This window comes from Ooceraea biroi, chromosome 6, assembly GCF_003672135.1.
Source record: "Ooceraea biroi isolate clonal line C1 chromosome 6, Obir_v5.4, whole genome shotgun sequence".
NCBI lineage: Eukaryota > Metazoa > Arthropoda > Insecta > Hymenoptera > Formicidae > Ooceraea > Ooceraea biroi.
Window position 1 is genome coordinate 14,135,479 of NC_039511.1, and position 17,674 is coordinate 14,153,152.

At 38.4% G+C, this 17,674-nt stretch overlaps 5 protein-coding genes across 19 annotated transcripts in view; 2 read left to right on the plus strand and 3 right to left on the minus strand.

Moving 5' to 3' along the window:
- Positions 1–272: 272 nt before the first annotated feature.
- On the minus strand, positions 273–2,262 carry LOC105276707 (m7GpppX diphosphatase). The gene is made up of 4 exons (XM_011334545.3): positions 1,762–2,262; positions 1,535–1,680; positions 1,132–1,468; positions 273–1,023 (listed from the first exon to the last, which is right to left on the minus strand). Exons 1-4 carry the CDS (start codon positions 2,174–2,176, stop codon positions 842–844), a joined length of 1,080 nt encoding a protein of 359 aa, XP_011332847.2. The 5' UTR covers positions 2,177–2,262; the 3' UTR covers positions 273–841.
- A 4,313-nt stretch (positions 2,263–6,575) lies between these two features.
- On the plus strand, positions 6,576–9,036 carry LOC105276698 (transcription initiation factor TFIID subunit 7). Of its 6 annotated transcripts, none has more exons than XM_026970592.1 (8): positions 6,577–6,828; positions 6,918–7,010; positions 7,229–7,357; positions 7,444–7,524; positions 7,621–7,987; positions 8,061–8,414; positions 8,507–8,667; positions 8,758–9,036. In XM_026970592.1, the coding sequence occupies exons 2-8, from the start codon at positions 6,948–6,950 to the stop codon at positions 8,779–8,781; spliced, it is 1,179 nt and encodes a 392-aa protein (XP_026826393.1). In that variant the 5' UTR covers positions 6,577–6,828; positions 6,918–6,947; the 3' UTR covers positions 8,782–9,036. The 6 variants fall into 6 exon arrangements, with proteins under 6 accessions (XP_011332828.2, XP_026826393.1, XP_026826394.1 ...); XM_026970593.1 differs by having other exon boundaries at positions 6,927–7,010; XM_026970590.1 differs by having other exon boundaries at positions 6,577–6,825.
- Positions 9,035–10,849, minus strand: LOC105276700 (probable trafficking protein particle complex subunit 2). Of its 4 annotated transcripts, none has more exons than XM_011334533.2 (4): positions 10,712–10,849; positions 9,785–9,991; positions 9,482–9,715; positions 9,035–9,356 (listed from the first exon to the last, which is right to left on the minus strand). In XM_011334533.2, the coding sequence occupies exons 2-4, from the start codon at positions 9,872–9,874 to the stop codon at positions 9,258–9,260; spliced, it is 423 nt and encodes a 140-aa protein (XP_011332835.1). In that variant the 5' UTR covers positions 9,875–9,991; positions 10,712–10,849; the 3' UTR covers positions 9,035–9,257. The 4 variants fall into 4 exon arrangements, with proteins under 4 accessions (XP_011332835.1, XP_011332834.1, XP_011332833.1 ...); XM_011334532.3 differs by lacking the exon at positions 10,712–10,849 and adding an exon at positions 10,451–10,695; XM_011334531.3 differs by lacking the exon at positions 10,712–10,849 and adding an exon at positions 10,367–10,695.
- On the plus strand, positions 10,705–15,304 carry LOC105276702 (glycoprotein-N-acetylgalactosamine 3-beta-galactosyltransferase 1). Of its 3 annotated transcripts, XM_011334535.3 has the most exons (8): positions 10,705–10,842; positions 11,286–11,448; positions 12,021–12,247; positions 12,916–13,071; positions 13,195–13,382; positions 13,689–13,896; positions 13,984–14,122; positions 14,213–14,756. In XM_011334535.3, the coding sequence occupies exons 4-8, from the start codon at positions 13,041–13,043 to the stop codon at positions 14,754–14,756; spliced, it is 1,110 nt and encodes a 369-aa protein (XP_011332837.1). In that variant the 5' UTR covers positions 10,705–10,842; positions 11,286–11,448; positions 12,021–12,247; positions 12,916–13,040. The 3 variants fall into 3 exon arrangements, with proteins under 3 accessions (XP_011332837.1, XP_026826396.1, XP_011332839.1); XM_026970595.1 differs by lacking the exon at positions 10,705–10,842 and having other exon boundaries at positions 10,851–11,448; positions 14,213–15,304; XM_011334537.2 differs by lacking the exon at positions 10,705–10,842 and having other exon boundaries at positions 10,851–11,448; positions 13,207–13,382.
- A 1,088-nt stretch (positions 15,305–16,392) lies between these two features.
- Positions 16,393–17,674, minus strand: part of LOC105276695 (mediator of RNA polymerase II transcription subunit 13) — a 29,113-nt gene continuing 27,831 nt past the window's right edge. For all 5 annotated transcript variants that reach the window (XM_011334521.2, XM_011334518.2, XM_011334520.2 and 2 more), the window contains 2 exons: positions 17,273–17,544; positions 16,393–17,150 (listed from right to left, as the gene is read on the minus strand). In XM_011334521.2, the coding sequence (XP_011332823.2) occupies positions 17,018–17,150; positions 17,273–17,544 (405 nt within the window). In that variant the 3' untranslated portion in view covers positions 16,393–17,017. The remainder of the gene's footprint in view (positions 17,151–17,272; positions 17,545–17,674) is intronic.

Below are 17,674 nucleotides of genomic sequence, written 5' to 3' on the forward strand. Positions count from 1 at the left end.
TAATCCTGGAGATGTCTTATGTTAGATATGAAAACGGATGCCGATTATTATAAGATTAAACAAATTCATATGCAACTAGATAATGTTTAATAAAACAAACTTTTCATCAGAACAGTAAACATACATATGCATAAATATATATCTGTGTACAGATATGTATGTCACATACATAAGTTTCTTTTCTCATGTTCCAAAATGTTTTTAGAGTTCTCTATATAAATGTGTCGACGCATCACATACAGAATAATAAAAAATGACAGAGTAAAAAAATTATAAATAATAAAGTATTTATTATTTTAGTCCTTACTACAAAATCATTATGGTTTATCAGTTTTTTTATGTGTAAATATAGTGTTTATTATATATACATACGTATATATAATATGTTTATACATTATACAATACTTTTGCATTAGACAATTGTGTGTATATCATGAGAATCTTTAAGCTTCTCCAGGCTCCAAATTTTATGATATGCATACATATGTATGTGTGTGTGTATATATTACTTAAAGCAAATAATTAGAAAATTTGAAATAAAAATATCCTGCATATTCTAATAAAATATACACTGGATGTTCCAAACCTATTGTGTTGTCTTTAATCTCACACATAAAGTAGTGTTACATTAAGAGCTTCCATGACAGAGGCAAGAAAGGTTTTGATAGAATCGTGTCAGTAATAATTTTTGTGATTGTAACTGCTCGACGGTAAACAAAATTTCATCTCGTTTTTTCATCGCCTATATCAATATGTATAAAAAATAAGTATAAAAAAACAAGTAACTTACGTCTTTCCGATATAAAGTTATTCTGTCATTTATACTGTTTATTACTTATATCTAACGTGTTTCGCACGTCTCCGATGTTTCTGGCATCAAGACTCCATGCGATTTAAACTTTTCATAGAGTGGACTACCTTTAGACACTACATAAGAGAGAACTGCTTTTGTATAGTAATCCGGCATCAATTCCAAGTTACGTATAACTGTTGATAAAAGATGCGCTTTCTCCACATATATACCTACAGAGAAAAAAGAAAATCTTGTACTTTTTAAGTACATTGACATGATAACGTATACTTATTTATTATAAATTATTAACTTAGAGTAATTTTGATAGATCAATTTACCTGGCGCATCAAACATGAGGTAGCAAAAGTGCACATGTAAGTAATAATACGATGGTTGATAATGAAAATATATTCTAAGTTGTGATGCAGGTATATTAAATTTCTTGCTAATCGCCGCTGTTCCAGCGTCTCTTATATTTTTTAATAAAGGGAGGTGAGAGCCATTCAACTCCCTCAACGATCTTATCTTTTGAAAAGGCAGAGCTAGTAACTTTAACGTGTCTGGCTGCTTGTCCCACTTGTAATCTATCACCAATACAAAACCTGTATCTTTGTCAGGATCCTCGTAAATAACACTTTCCTGTTCGGCTTTATGCTCCAGTATATTAGTTATCCACTGAAAATAATTACAATTTTTTATATACATTTTTACAGCAAAGCACAAGTTAGAAATAATGTATACCTCCAAACTGAAACTCGTAGACTCTATGTGAGGAAGAGTAACTTGTTCATAGAGTTCATACGTTTCGTCTATTATATGTAATTGTTGTTTCTTATACTTGTCAATATGATTTTGCGTGGCTGGATATACTACAGTCGCTTTTAAACCTTAACAAACAGACATATCTATTAAAAATGTATAACATGTTGATATATTAGTTTATAAGTGATTAACAAAAATCGATGTACTGTTGCATCTGCCCGATGGGAAACAATCATAATTTCCGTAGATATCATTCGTAAAGTGTTTTTCGAAAATTGTTTTCTCATCAAAGAAATTCTTCTTTAGGACCAAGTTGTCGTAAGGGAAACTCTTCTGCTCGAGTAGAACCACCGCTGGGCCCTCGCGGTCCTCGAATTTTCCCTCTAAACATATCAATTTCCGCGCGCAATTATTCTGCAGCACCCTCGTCACTTCGAATGCCGATAGGTTCAATTCACTTTCATGTACGCCGCCGTCATCGTTTTCGCTCGGGGTTTTCCCGTTCGCATTCGTGCTCGCGTTTTCTTCCTTTGCGTTCTCGGTCAAACTTTTGTCGTCTAATTTGGCTCTCTTCGTTGGCGGGCATTGCTCGTCATTAGCAATTGCATATTTCTCCGCCATATCTAGGTTTTATTATACAGGTCAACAGGACCAACAAACTTGATCTCGTGCGGTATAGATCACGGTCTTGTATACAGTAGAGAACCTCAAGTAAGAGCATGGACATCGTGGATTCGCACCTGATTGGTCTAGTTTCTAGTGGGATCGAAAATGGCGGAATTGAGGTTTATCAATTAAGGAGATGCTGGAGTTGCTAGTGAACTATTTTTTCACTATAGCGATAGTAATTGCAGTTTCGAAAATTCTCTTTATTGCTTGTGCAGAATAAAACATCCTTTTCCACAAATGAAGTATAGATAGAAAGAAAGTCCGCTCTACAGGACTTTATATTCAAAATGGAAAAAAGTTAGAAAAGACAAATGCAAGTTTTTAACTTTTTTCCATTTTGAATATAAAGTCCTGTAGAGCGGACTTTCTTTCTATCTATACTTCATTTGTGGAAAAGGATTTTTTATTCCGCACAAGCAATAAAGAGAATTTTCGAAACTGCAATTACCATCGCTATAGTGAAAAAATAGTTCACTAGCAATTCCAGCTTCCCCTTAATCATAAACATCCTCGATACGCGAGATAACACCACAAAACAACGATAGAGGGCGAATTCGCGGAATCGTTACTCGTAATTAAAACTTCCCGCGGCTGAGGATATAAGGACCGCGAAGATTAAGAGCTGACACACTTGCAATATTTTTTAGCCCCCCCCAAAACGTAGGTCTGGCTACGCCACTGTATTTTCCTCTCATCTTCGATTGTAGGTGTAGTGACCGAAGAAGCAACATTAGTTTCTTCCATTTATCCAAATTATCTTTGAATATCGATTCGGAACATGCAAAGTTATCCCACTCAGTGTTGTCAGCACAGCATCTATAAAGCCTTGTGTCCACGACCCAAGTTCTTGGTCAAAGTTCTAGGTCCGAGAAATGTGTAGCCAATCAACATGCAGCTTTTACGTAAAAACTGTAAGTTCATTGGCTACACATTTCTCGGAACTAGAACTTTGACAAAGTTCTTGGATCGTGGACACAGGCCTTAAGGCCGCAACACAGACTTTTGCATAACGCATAACCATAGACATAGTAAGAATAGACCGAGCGTGTTCTCAACTTGGCAGTGAATCACAGGTAGAAAAAGAGAGAAAGCAGGCGAAGCATTGTTCTCTCTCTCTCTCTAAGGAAAGAAGAGTGGGGGTAAGAGCGGAGAGTGGGGAAGACGCGACAGAGAGAGAAAGAGATCCTCCACCTACTTTCCGTCCTTTTCTAGCTGTGCTTCACGTTTTGCGCTTCACTCTCGGTCTATTCTTATTATGTCTATGTGTAACACAGTGTAAAGGCCCAAACACACAAAATTCCATAAGACGTAACGTAAGGATTCGACCAATCGCGTTGCTCGAGTCGGTTACGGACGGCCGAATCGAGCAACGCGATTGGTCGAATCCTTACGTTACGTCTTACGGAATTTTGTGTGTTTGGGCCTTAACACTACGCTACTGCTCTGCGTTACGCGAAATGCTGCGCGCCCCGTGGCGCTACGCCACTGTGGCCGACGTGACGTCACGTATATAAAGGCCATCACACATAAAATTCCGTAAGGACGTAAGACGTAAGCGTAAGCAAATTGACCAATCCCAATGGAGTATTGGGCTCTGGAGGGGTTATGGAGAGCCCAATACTCCATTGGGATTGGTCAATTTGCTTACGCTTACGTCTTACGTCCTTACGGAATTTTATGTGTGATGGCCTTAAGCCACGCCCCATCGAGCCTGTCGAGACTTCTTCTTCTTCTTAGTGTTTAATGGCACCCGATCCTTTTTAGGTTCGATACGGCCAATTGCAAAAATGAGTGAAATACAAAATACGAAATAACAAGTTGAAAAAAAGAAAACTCGGAACAACCGTTGTGCACCTGACGACTGTCCCCTTCAGAATCTGGGCCTGTCGAGACCTGTCCGTTCCATTCTCCCGTTCCATCCTCTCGTAAAGTCACTAGATTGATAAAGTACCGCAATCGTCCGCCATTTTAATTCCAACTACACGGTGTTTTCATCACAATTATGTTCTCTTCAGATCTATCACAATATGTAACCTTTCTCAATGGAGATACAACGCAACGCTGCTTCGTAGAATTGCACTTAGTGTCTTGATAAGTTGCATGTTTGCACTAAATACACTTCCAACGCCATTTTTATTCCACGTATTTTACCACGGATTGCGGTACTTTATCAATCTAGTGACTTTATCCTCTCGGAGTCGGGCGCTCCCTGGGGGACTCCTTCCTTTCCTTTCTCCTACCCTTATCCCCCCACCGGTGCCGTATCGCCGCGGGTCTACATGGAGAAAGCAAATACACATAATCTTTACGTTGGAAACAAAATTAACAAATCTCTTTCTAAATAGATTAATATTAAAATTTCAACAGGAAAAATAGTACAATACGAGATTTATTATGGCACAATGAATTGTTCCATATATATTCTTTATGATTAAGATAGTAAAAGTGGGAAATGCGATCTGAATAATTTTAGTAGCGTTCATTGATCGGTAAATACATATTCTATATAATTTCACAATTTCACTTTGGTCATCCGTACTCAAATCGTGTAACGCGATTGGTTAGTCCCTGTTCCTTTGCATTGTGTAATAGGCTTTAGATGTAAATTTCTCCGAAACCAAGGCTCATACACCCAAACCCTATTTTTACCTTCCCTTTCGAACGCACTATGACTCGTTCGAAAGTTGTTCGCGGAAAAGCGCGATTGATTCCCGGCATTGCGAGGAGCGGGAACTTTCCAGAAGATTCTGGAAGGCTGTTGCGGGCGAGTCGGCTGTTTGCTTGTCTCCGCTACCTTGCCAGAAAAAGCGAGGTCGCGGAGACAAACATCGTAAGAAACAGCGTAGCCCGGTCGGAGACACGTGTAGGCTCCGGTCGATCGGCTGCTTGGTTGCGAATCAAAACAGCTGATCGCCAGAGACAAGGAACCTTTGTCTAGGGCTGCCCAGAGACAGAGGAGGCGACGACAGTGGGGGGTGGTATAAAACCCCAAACCTCGCGCTCCGAGGCGGCTAGTAGAGAAGCTAATCGCGGCGCGAGCATTTATGAGAGTTTACATGGGAAAGCTTCCTTGTGAATAGTTTGGACACGAATCATGTATTATTACCGAGCGTAACGACCTAGTTCACGTCCACTTTGTCAGGTGGCGCGTCAAACGTCAGGAAATGTGCCCGTGGAGGCTGGTGGCCGCTCTCGGGTTTCTCTCTGATAATACCATAGACATAGTAAGAATAGACCGAGCGTGAAGCGCAAAGCGTGAAGCACAGCTAGAAAAGGACGGAAAGTAGGTGGGGGATCTCTTTCTCTCTCTGTCGCGTCTTCCCCACTCTCCGCTCTTACCCCCACTCTTCTTTCCTTAGAGAGAGAGAGAGAGAACAATGCTTCGCCTGCTTTCTCTCTTTTTCTACCTGTGATTCACAGCCAAGTTGAGAACACGCTCGGTCTATTCTTACTATGTCTATGGTTATGCGTTATGCACAAGTCTGTGTTGCGGCCTTATAGATGCTGTGCTGACAACACTGAGTGGGATAACTTTGCATGTTCCGAATCGATATTCAAAGATAATTTGGATAAATGGAAGAAACTAATGTTGTTTCTTCGGTCACTACACCTACAATCGAAGATGAGAGGAAAATACAGTGGCGTAGCCAGACCTACGTTTTGGGGGGGGGGCTAAAAAATATTGCAAGTGTGTCGGCTCTTAATCTTCGCGGTCCTTATATCCTCAGCCGCGGGAAGTTTTAATTACGAGTAACGATTCCGCGAATTCGCCCTCTATCGTTGTTTTGTGGTGTTATCTCGCGTATCGAGGATGTTTGTGATTAAGGGGAAGCTGGAGTTGCTAGTGAACTATTTTTTCACTATAGCGATGTATTGCTTGTGCAGAATAAAAAATCCTTTTCCACAAATGAAGTATAGATAGAAAGAAAGTCCGCTCTACAGGACTTTATATTCAAAATGGAAAAAAGTTAGAAAAGACAAATGCAAGTTTTTAACTTTTTTCCATTTTGAATATAAAGTCCTGTAGAGCGGACTTTCTTTCTATCTATACTTCATTTGTGGAAAAGGATTTTTTATTCTGCACAAGCAATAAAGAGAATTTTCGAAACTGCAATTACCATCGCTATAGTGAAAAAATAGTTCACTAGCAACTCCAGCTTCCCCTTAAAGGCCCAACACACAAAATTCCGTAAGACGTAACGTAAGGATTCGACCAATCGCGTTGCTCGATTCGGCCGTTCGTAACCGTAACGTAAGGATTCGAGCAACGCGATTGGTCGAATCCTTACGTCACGTCTTACTGAATTTTGCTGCGAAGGCCCTTACGCCTCGCTTCGCATAGTGGTCGACTGGCTGTCGGTTGTTAGGCGCCGAGTCGCCAGTGTCGCCTCGCGCTCCAATGGAGTGACTTCATTCGCTTTAAGATAAAAAGTGAAGAGTTTCACTCTTGAGAGTCTGAGCTGCTTCTAACGTGATTTGCGGACAAATTTATTAAATCTACCTTTTTCAATTCTCGTCTACGTCTTACGCCGGGCCTCTCCGGGACCTGGGGCTTTTCCAAATCTTCCGACATTTTCGCAGCGTTGTTCAATTTCAAATCGGTGGTATATTTTGTGTAATCTAACCATAAATGGCCGCTGATGTGGCTTGCGTTTTATACATGTCTAACCGTATTATACGTTTTTATACGTAGGAAATGTAGAAAAGTGCTCGCAGCGCCAAAATGCCCAACCCTAATGAGCAGCAAGTGGAATTGGAGAGTCAATTTGTTATGCGATTGCCACCAGTACGTCTTCCGTATTACAGTTTTATATTATTTCGTGACATAACCTCAAATGTAGATTTAATGTTTCTTTTTTAAATCCGAAATACTAACGGGTTGACGACGCGAGTACAGAGGCATTAAATCAATAAGGAAAAACAATATCTTGTATTTTCTTTTTGTTACGTCGAATGAGTAAGAAGTAAGCTATAAATAATAAACTTATTTGTGTTTTTTCCCAGGAACCTGCTAAAATACTAAGAGAAGCTTTACGCAGCAGTCTGCCTTTAAAAGATAGATTAACTATAAAACTAGAAAATGATATGCGCTATGGTGAGGTTAGAGTTGATCATTGGCTACTTCATGCTAAGGTTAATTTTATTATTATAGTATTGCATTACTTATCATTCAACTAAAATTTTTTCATACTTAATCAAATTTATTATAATATTTTTAGGTCATGGATCTGCCGACAATAGTGGAATCCTTAAAAACTATTGATAACAAAAGCTTTTACAAGACTGCTGATATATGTCAAGTAAGATGAATAAACCAAAAAGTCGGAACAACAAATTACTCTATATATTCATGTTTATATTTTATTATACATTTATATTGTATCGCACTTCTTCAGATAGTAATATGCAAAGAAGAGGACGATCCTTCGGCAACAGACGAGGAATCTCCTGTTAAACAAAAGAAAAAAGATCCAAATAAGGTCGATAAAAAATTCCTCTGGCCTCATGGTGTAACGCCACCCACCAAAAACGTAAGACGCAGGAGATTTAGAAAAACCTTGAAGAAGAAATACGTAGAAGCGCCGGAAATTGAAAAGGAAGTGAAACGCCTGCTGCGCGTGGACAACGATGCTGTTAATGTTAAGTGGGAGGTGATCTGTGAAGACGAAGATCAGTCGAAACCTAGCAAGGTATCATCTTCGGGTACGGTTAAAACCAAGCGGGAGAGCATTAACGGAAACACATCTCAAAGTTTGGACGTTGGTAAGGGATGTTCCAATTACTTTTTACGGAAGCAGAAACTCTAGTTTTCTACTTTGCAATTTATGTCTTCCAGCTGAACATGATATATTTGGTGAAGCTGTAAGTGACAGCGAAGATGACGATGAAGAAGCTAATATAAACGTGATGGAACTAGATGAGAATAGCCGCCTTTCAGCGGATAGCAGAGTTTCAGACTCCAATTCTATGCAAGCTACCTATTCCGAGAGATCGAGCAATAATGCAACAACGAGCAGTGGATTGGTTACCGAGTTCAGCAAGGAAATGTTCCAAAATGATAACAATGATATGGAAATTGACAAGCAACAGGATGATGCTACGCCAAAGATCGCAAAATTGGAGCAATTTCATTCAGAGTACATCATATCGGAGAATTATACGGAATCACCACCAGTTTCTGCATCTAAAGGTAATTTTACATGAATATTTATTATTAAATAAGTGACTAAGCGACTTGGAGTTGAGTTTAAATTCTCGATTTTTGTCCGTCTGAAAAATTAGATTCGCGCCTTGCTACTCTTCATGCGGAATTGACGGAATTACGGCAAAGGAGACAGCAACAAGAGATTGAAATAGCTAATATCGAAAATGTTAAACTGAGACAGCGATTCCAGGAGATTCTAGATAATTTGTTAACTCAAGAAATGCAAAAAGTGCAAGAGGTATAATAAAATTAATTATATATATATATTTTTTTTATCATAGTTCACGAAATAATTCTGACTCAAAAATGTATATCTTTTACATTTCAGATACAAGAGCTAGAACTGGAATAGAAAGTGCAATGCCGGAATTCTCTATAAATTATGTTTCTAACGATTTCATGAAATTTTAGCATAATCATTTCTTGAAATTTGCTAAAATTTCAGAAAAGGATTTCTGAAGTCGTTTTGAATAAAACTTTATTTAAACTTTGTTACTTTTAAATGATTCTAGGAATTGTGCTGTAAAATGATAATATGATCATATATATTACATTCAGAACAATTACATAGTACATTGTATACAATTAAAATATATACAGTTTTACGAATTATAATCTTTATTTCTTACCAAAACAGTTTTTGTATTAATGATCACAAAAAAAATTTGCAACTCTACACATAACGTAACTTTACACATAATGAAATAAATTTATTTCTCATAAATATTTACTTATAATGCTTATTATATTTTCGCAGAACATTGAATAAAGTGAATCAAAATATACAATAATATACATAAATTCTTATTTTTGCAAAATTTATTGAGTTTAGGAAGATAGATATTTTCTGCCGTACAACTGTGCCTTTTTCTCAAAACCTATAGATTTAATAGGTGTGTTTAGCTGGTAAAATGGATTCATGGAATACTGAAATAGAAATGAAATACAAGATTTATTGACGTAAACATCTTGATCAATCTTTTTTCACAAAAACATATACATGTTACGATTAACGAGACACAAGTTTTCAATATCGTAGAAAGGATTATTACCTTTATATATGTCTCGTACATTTCATTGAAAAAACTCTTGATCCCATCTTCGTTTTTGCTATCGTGCACCATGATAAATCGAATATGAGTCGCCGTTACGAATGCACTGACGAACCATTGATTAAACTTGTCCACGACTTTCAAGTGCATGTTCGTCGTTTTCCAAGTGTGCTCGTCCACAAGATCGAGCGCTGCATGAGCAATGAATTGATTTAGATGTGAATGGTCTTCTTTCTGCAAACAAAGAAAGCAAGTATTGCGCGTCAGTGCAAAATCCAGGTGCAACTTCCGAGGTAAACTAACCTTTACGTCCTTTCCGGCATTGTTAAACTCGATTTCGAATAATGGATTATCAGCGTGCCCGACGATCGCAAAATAATAATTGGCAGTCATTGTAGTGATGAATGATGTTACCACTGTTCACACCACGTAAGGACACGTAACTTGTGTCAATGTTGATTTATTGCCCATGATATAGCCATATTGATTCGATGACTTTGAAACAATGCGCTGCGCGTTGTGAAAAGAATAATAATGTGAATAATGATGAAAATTATATTATAAATCTCTTGATTCTCTCTCGACTTTTTATCTTATAAAACACTATTTTTACAATAAATATTAAATATTTTGTCTTTTAAATTATTTCAGGTTGAAGTAATACGATAATACACGATCACCGTTTCCGATGAATATATACCGATTAAAATTTCGCGCGCATTACTCGATCGATACAAGTTTCCTAACCTCGAAAAGACGTTACTTTAAGATTTTCTTAACTACTTATTTTTATATTTTACGTATTAAGATACGTATATAGAGTACACGCATAAAACCCTCAGCTGTTTTATTTTTCCCAGTCGTTTCGTATGTACGTATATTTACTTAATTGTATTCCAGTTGCAATTTACATCACGTTAACACCAAGCATACGACACAACACTTGTCTGCATTGCTATTCATACGTACGAACATCGCACGCGGTTTGCGCGAATGCAACTCCCTGTTATGTCCCGTGCAATTAACCGTTATCGAATAAGGAAACAGCGGTCACGGGAAAGACGCGGTCGCCCGCGCGGCGACGATGATCGGCGGCCAGCCGAGAAGGGTAACGCCGACGGGCGCGTAACCCCGACGTTCGCGGTACAATGAAGAGGTTGCGCGTCGCGTCGCGTACGATACGGCACGCGCACACGCATCGTCCTCGACGTCGTATCTTCGCTCCGTTACCTCCTACGCGTCCGACGCTTCCTCTCCCGGTGTGATACGGAATGTTATCGGCGCGCGGCGTGTGCGTGCGTTGGCGCACTGTCGCAAGTCGGAATGGAGAACCGCCGCGACGCTGAAGCACCTCCGAACCGGTACGTACGTGCATGTCGCGGCGGACGCGCGTCGTCGATCGTTGCCCGTCGAACGCTCGTTCGAGCGGACCCTTTTGTCTCGTGTCCCTGCACGCGTCGCTGACATATATTTGCGAGACGATAGCATTGTTGAAACACTCGCTCGCTCACGCCCCGCGATGGGAAATATAATCGTCCGTTGAACGACGGCCCGCGAACACTTTAATTATTCGACCTTAATTCTTGCGCAGAGCCGACGATGCTCAATTTCCATCCAGCATTCGACGGATTATAAACGGTTTCGCGGTAAATGCGCGCTTCTTGGAAGATTAAAAAGGACGTGCGTACCGGATACGTTGAAAGCGTGTATTATGTTTTTTTTTCTGATGAAAGATAAGCATTCTGATATGCAGTGATGAATAACAGTTTGCCGTGGAGGATATGTTTATCACCTATGGTTTCAGGAGGAGAGATTGAATGAAGATTTATATAATCGTTTTCTATATGCAAAGCAAAATATATTGCGACTGAATTGTTCCGCTGCATCTGTTTTATAAGTGAATGTATCAATGCCATCACGTATAATTTGTCACGCATTGATAAATGGACCATAATTAGTAATACAAGGTAGCTATTGCACAATATGCAAAATCCTCTCTCTCTCTTTCTCTTATTTTATTTATCTTATCTTATTCTCATCACCTCTCGAATTAAATAAAAGTTACTCGCTGTACTTGTAATCTTTGTTAATTCATGTGTGTATCTTTTTAATGCAAATTATGGTAATTTTATAATATGCATCAATTATGTCATCTTGTTTTATTGCTTCATATGTAGTATGCACCTGTGCACAATTATTGCATTGCACAATAGTAGGCTCTGCTTTGCATATTTGCTATTTTCTACGTTCACACTTGAGTTTGCTGACGCATTTGTAATAAACTGCCTACTTGGAGATAACATTTCATATACCTCAGCAGTACATATATGAACAGCGCTGGCAGCAGTAGACAGACAGAGCTGTGTCAGATGAGGTCCTGTTTAAAACGGTTTAGTGTGAATAGCTTGTACATTAAAGAAACAAATACATACAAAATGTTAAAAATTAGATGCACATTCAGCAAGATAATGTTATTTCTGAGTAACTTGTCTAGTCGGAGACAACGTGTTTATAACTTATAAATTATTTTTATTTTCAGATCCAGATCTCTAAGTTGAAACTTATGTTGCAAGTAACAAAGATCCATTTGTACCAATAGGATACCAATGAGGATTTGATGCTACCAATCTCTCGTGATTAAAGATAGATAGAAGAGGAAAACTGCGTGCCATGATTATCTCTTTTTGTAACAAGTGACCTTGATGTGTAAGCTTCAAAAATGGCTTCGAAGAATTTATCATCTTATCAAAACATCCTGTTTGCCAGGTACGTACATGAATATGTGAGTTGTGATGGAACATTGAATGAGTATATTTTAAATTTAACATCAAAAATTCATGTGACACATAAGTTTGCCAATTGTTGTAACATTAACTTTGAAATCTTATGAATTAACAAACCGTAATGTAAGAGTATAAGGTGTAACTAACAATATACGTTAATAACAATTTGATACGAAGAGATTGTATTAGGTGCTTGCAAAAGTTTATACGATACTAAAGCCATCTTTCTTTCTGGATCTTTCCCATTGCTTTCAAATGGCGGGGCTGCTGTTGATTCATCAACTCCAAGCTGCCATGCCAAGCTCTTTTAACGTTTGGGACGAGTTTTCGTTGAGCAATGTTTCCAATTCGTTCTCTATCTATTATGCAACTTTACGAACTTTTGCAAGCACTAGTACATAGCTAAAATATATGAAGTATGGCCAATACACAAACATAAAGCATCATCATCATTTTCAATCATTTTCTATTTTTCTTATCTGAAAAAAATTATGTTGATACTAATAAATAAAAATATCATAGATATTACACACATACACATATACACGATAAGTTCCAGTATTTCTTGCATTTCATATAAATAACATAAATAATGCCTTTTCCATTGGTCAACTGAATCGTGAAATAAATCGTCTGCTTTTAATATTTTAGAAGGCAATAATAAACTATTGTTCATCGTGCATTTTTACGAGCAAAAATGAGCATGATCAAGATCATAATACATACTAAAGTATTTATAGCGCTATTGAGTTGAGTCGCAATTTATATTAGATATCATGGTGCAGCAGCGGCTTCCCAGTTTTGATGGTAAGTATTTACTTAACTCGGACTAGACTCAGGGTCAAATAAATTCATATCTACATCTATACATTGTGCCAGCTTGTAAATACGCACGCAATTTGCAAATATAATCTTATGTTTCATAATCAGTTTTGTATTCAGGTGGTCGCAGTGGTCGGCGGTTTATATTAACACTGGCTGCTGGAATGGTCTTTGGTTTTCTGTCGGCATGTCTGCTCATTACGTCCACGAGAGACGTGCCTCACATGTTCAGTTGGATACCAGGTAATACTGCCCTATCTAGAGACCCTCATCATTACTCGGAGTTGGAATCGGAGGTTAGTGTCTTTTGTTACATGTTGTTATTACTTACATCCGTGTTTTTAATTAAACAATACTGTCAAAGAAACTTCTACAGATCATTTTCATGAAATCATTGAACAACGAACTAGTTGGTTGCGAAAAACATTCTTGAACATTTTTATTTCCCTCGCTTGTTCCTGCATGTGTGTATCAGATAAATTATAATTTTTTAAAATGTTTTGTTCATACATTTCTGTAGTCCAATTTTTCTTTTTAATAGCGTACACTCCTGTTATGACATTTTGGTACTGATGGAATTTTAATCCTCGATAATTTAATAGATTGGTCCTGAAACAGAAGTGAAATTTCACGGTGAGGATGAAGATTTTCACAAGGGGGAAGACAAGATAGCCCAGGATATGGCAAGAAAAGTTCGTGTACTGTGTTGGATCATGACTGGTCCGAAGAATCATCAGAGCAAGGCCCGTCACGTGAAGGCAACGTGGGGCAAACGCTGTAACATACTTTTGTTCATGAGTTCCGCGGAAGGTACATTTCACGCACAAAAAAGATAATAGGAAAAAAATCAGAATCAAAGTCGAAAGTACATATTTCATGTTTCGTGTTCGATTTTAGACGCTAGTTTACCTACTGTAGTGTTGCCAGTAAAAGAGGGTAGAGATAACTTGTGGGCTAAGACCAAAGAAGCGTTCAAATATGCTTATGAAAAGTACAAAGACAAAGCAGATTGGTTCATGAAGGCGGATGACGACACGTAAGTACATCCTGTTCGCGCGATTACGTAGCACACGTAGTAAAGTAAATAAAAAATATTTTATATTTAATCACAAATCGTAATTTTCAGATACGTGGTAGTGGAAAATCTGCGGTACATGCTATCGTCCTACAATCCAAATTCGTCGCTGTACTTCGGATGCAGATTCAAGCCTTTCGTGAAACAAGGCTACATGAGCGGCGGTGCGGGATACGTACTTAGTAAAGAGGGTTTACGTAAATTCGTGGAGGAGGGCTTACCTGACAAGACCAAGTGCCGACCGGATAACGGCGGTGCGGAAGACGTGGAGATCGGGAAATGCCTCGAGAGAGTCGGCGTACGCGCGATGGACACTAGAGATCCTCACGGTCGGGGTAGATTCTTCCCATTCGTGCCGGAGCATCATTTGATACCCAATCACGTGGACAAGAACTTCTGGTACTGGAAGTACATCTACTACGAGACGAAGGACGGCTTGAACTGCTGTTCGGACAGTGCCGTTTCGTTTCACTATGTGTCGCCGAACATGATGTACGTTCTCGAGTATCTGATTTATCACTTGAGGCCGTACGGGATTAATCACGGCCTGGAAAAATCCTCGTCGGACCGTGCGTCAACGTTGACCGAATACTAGTCCTTACACTGTCGTAAATAGAGCGTAAGATTCTGTAATTCTTGTTTTGTACACGATACTAGTCCACTCGAGCCAACGATGCGAGCATAAAACACTCTCAGAAGAGAAAAAGTGTGATATATCGTACTTCTTAGATAAATCTATACGTATCTCTATGTTAATATGTAATAAGGGTGCTACAGCCATAAAGGAGTAGAAGGAGAAGGAGATATATATTCTGCAAGCACAATAGATATAGAATGACCTCTCGCGACTACGTTCGCGATTCTATCGGTTGGAGCGTCGAGTTGCGTCGCATTTTGAACTTGTTAAGATTGTATCGGATGTGATAATGATTTCATTTAGCACATAAGTGTACTCAAATAAGATCTAATTGCAGAATAAATCTTATATTTTACTGCCGTGAAGTACGTAAAAAATAAGTTTATCTATCCTTCGTTTCTTTTTTAAAAAATGCCTTTTTATATATATATATATTTTATATATACGCGGCACCTGTGCTTTTAAATAGTTATTTAAATAGCGTTGAATTTCATGACTGCGCAAAATACACAAAAAAATGCCCGATCATCGGCCGCTAAATACTTCTTTTCTCTTTCTTTGCGTACCAGTGTATGAATTTATAGGCAAACATATCTTCTACTGTGCTTGCAATAATTTCTCAAGCGGTGCAAATATAAAATCACGTATGTAATTAGATATATATCTATATATATATCTATATATATATATACACATAAAACTGTATTTCGTAATATTAATATAATAATAATAATAATAGTAATAATAATAATTTTAATAATAATCCCAATAATGACATACTATCCAGTAATAAATACTATAGATACAGAGTGAGTGTGGGAGTGTGAGTAAATTAACCAATTAATTAGGGAGTTAGGGATTCTATGTACAAGTCATATTTGTACTATGCGACTGACGCAATTGGCCACCATGGCTCCACTCAGACGCGCCCCACATTTTTCTCTTTGTCTTTTTTTTGTTCTTTCATTCAAAGTGAAATCGAAAAAAAATTTCTGCGTGCATAATCTGGCTTGTTCCTTTTCTCATTCTCTCGTTCGTTCGCTTTCTCTCTTTCTCTCTCACTCTTACATCATCTTTCTCTCTCATTCAATTATCTAATCTCGGCGATGTCTCACTTCATAAATTATTTAAAAACAATATTTTACACTATAATGTATGTATAATATATAGAGGTCACCTAATTCGAATAAAATTTGTCAAACAGCATCGAAAAATTGCGCTGACGGGTCCAGGAAACATGATAACAGCGACCCAGTGCCGCGCGAGCATAATATAATATTATAATCGTCATACTTATCTCACACCAGGGGCTTGTACGAGGCATCGCTTATAAAAAAGAAGTCCACCTCTCTTTTTTTTATATCATCTATATAAAATTAAAAAACAACGTAATATCATTTATATTACTTCGTCATTAATAATAAAAGCTTTGTACAAAATTTAATTTACAATTAAAAACTTTTGGTTACGTAATTTCCTAGAGATTCTGATTTATAATTCAACTACCTATTGACACAGAGAGGCAATCGAAAATTATTTTCTTATTACACTCTCTTTCTCTCTCGCACTTTCCTTTCTCACTTTTCTCTCTCTCTCTCTCTCTCGCTCGCCTTTTCTTCTATTCTAGTCCATGTGCTCTCCTTTCATTCCTTCTCTCTCTTACAGTGTCTTTCATTGCTCGTACTCTTGTATCTATTGTAATGTATACCTATGTAATACATTCGCTTCTGCTATATGTTAAGTTTCACATCTGCTCTTGCTAAGAATGGTCATACTGGATCATGCGTCGTGCGCGATTGATCTCCTTATGGTATACGAGATACGATCATAAACACAAAGTACAATCTATTTCGTCTGATAGATACAATAGAAAAGTGACAAAGAGCGTAACTGTGTTTTTTTTTCTATTGGGTCCTGTAGTTTCTATTCATATATTTATTGGATTATCGTGTGTAGTTAGTTATATTCCAAGTAAAAAAGATTTGGTTCTCTTCATATATGATTGAGAACGACCGTACTTTGTATCTAGACAATCTCACAATCTCACAATCTCATGTTCTCTCGCTCGCTCTCTCTTTCTCTCTGTTTTTCTAAGTACCTAACTAATATAGGTAAAGGGCATAGGAAATCAGTTGCTCTCGTAAAGCCCCGAGTGAGGGTATGATAAGGAGTGCGTGAGAGAGGTGCACATACTGCACTACAAAGGGAGAGGGTGTGGGTCAGACGAGAGCCGCCGTCGCATGGTAGAGATGCATGAGTGCCTGTACGTGCACTGGTAAGCAGGACAGCCGATCCTTGGTGTTCGCATCCAACGCGAGCCACGACAATGCGTTGTACCCCTCCAGAACATACCTGTTAATCACACGTATCATTTACAGGTTGGTGGGGATACATTAGCGACACTTGCAACAACAATTCCTGATAAATTCCTTTCTATGAGAAAACAATCGCATATGTGAGTCGCGAGTACAGACCTGAGCACATCAGTGGTATACTGCGAATCCAACGGATGAGCAGTGGGTGCGCTTTGTTGCTGAAGTAAGTCGTCACTGTTTTGCTGTATCGCGGGACTGTGCAAGTGCAACGCGTTCTTCAGGAAAACTGGACAAGCGTTCTCGAGATGAGGACAAGCCGCCCAAAACCACGGTGGCATTCGTCCGGTTGGTGCAGTTGATACCAGATAACCAAGAGCGAGCGGTTGTTGCAAAAGCGTGCCAACTTCTTCCGCCTGTTCGGCTATTGCTGTCTGTGATAAAAAATTCACGGTTTCAATAACGTAACCGCTTGTTTTATCGAATGGAATGCACGAGTCTATTCACAAGAAAAATTTCATTTTATGCAGTCCTGGAGTGTGTTGATTAGCTTGTTCTCATCAT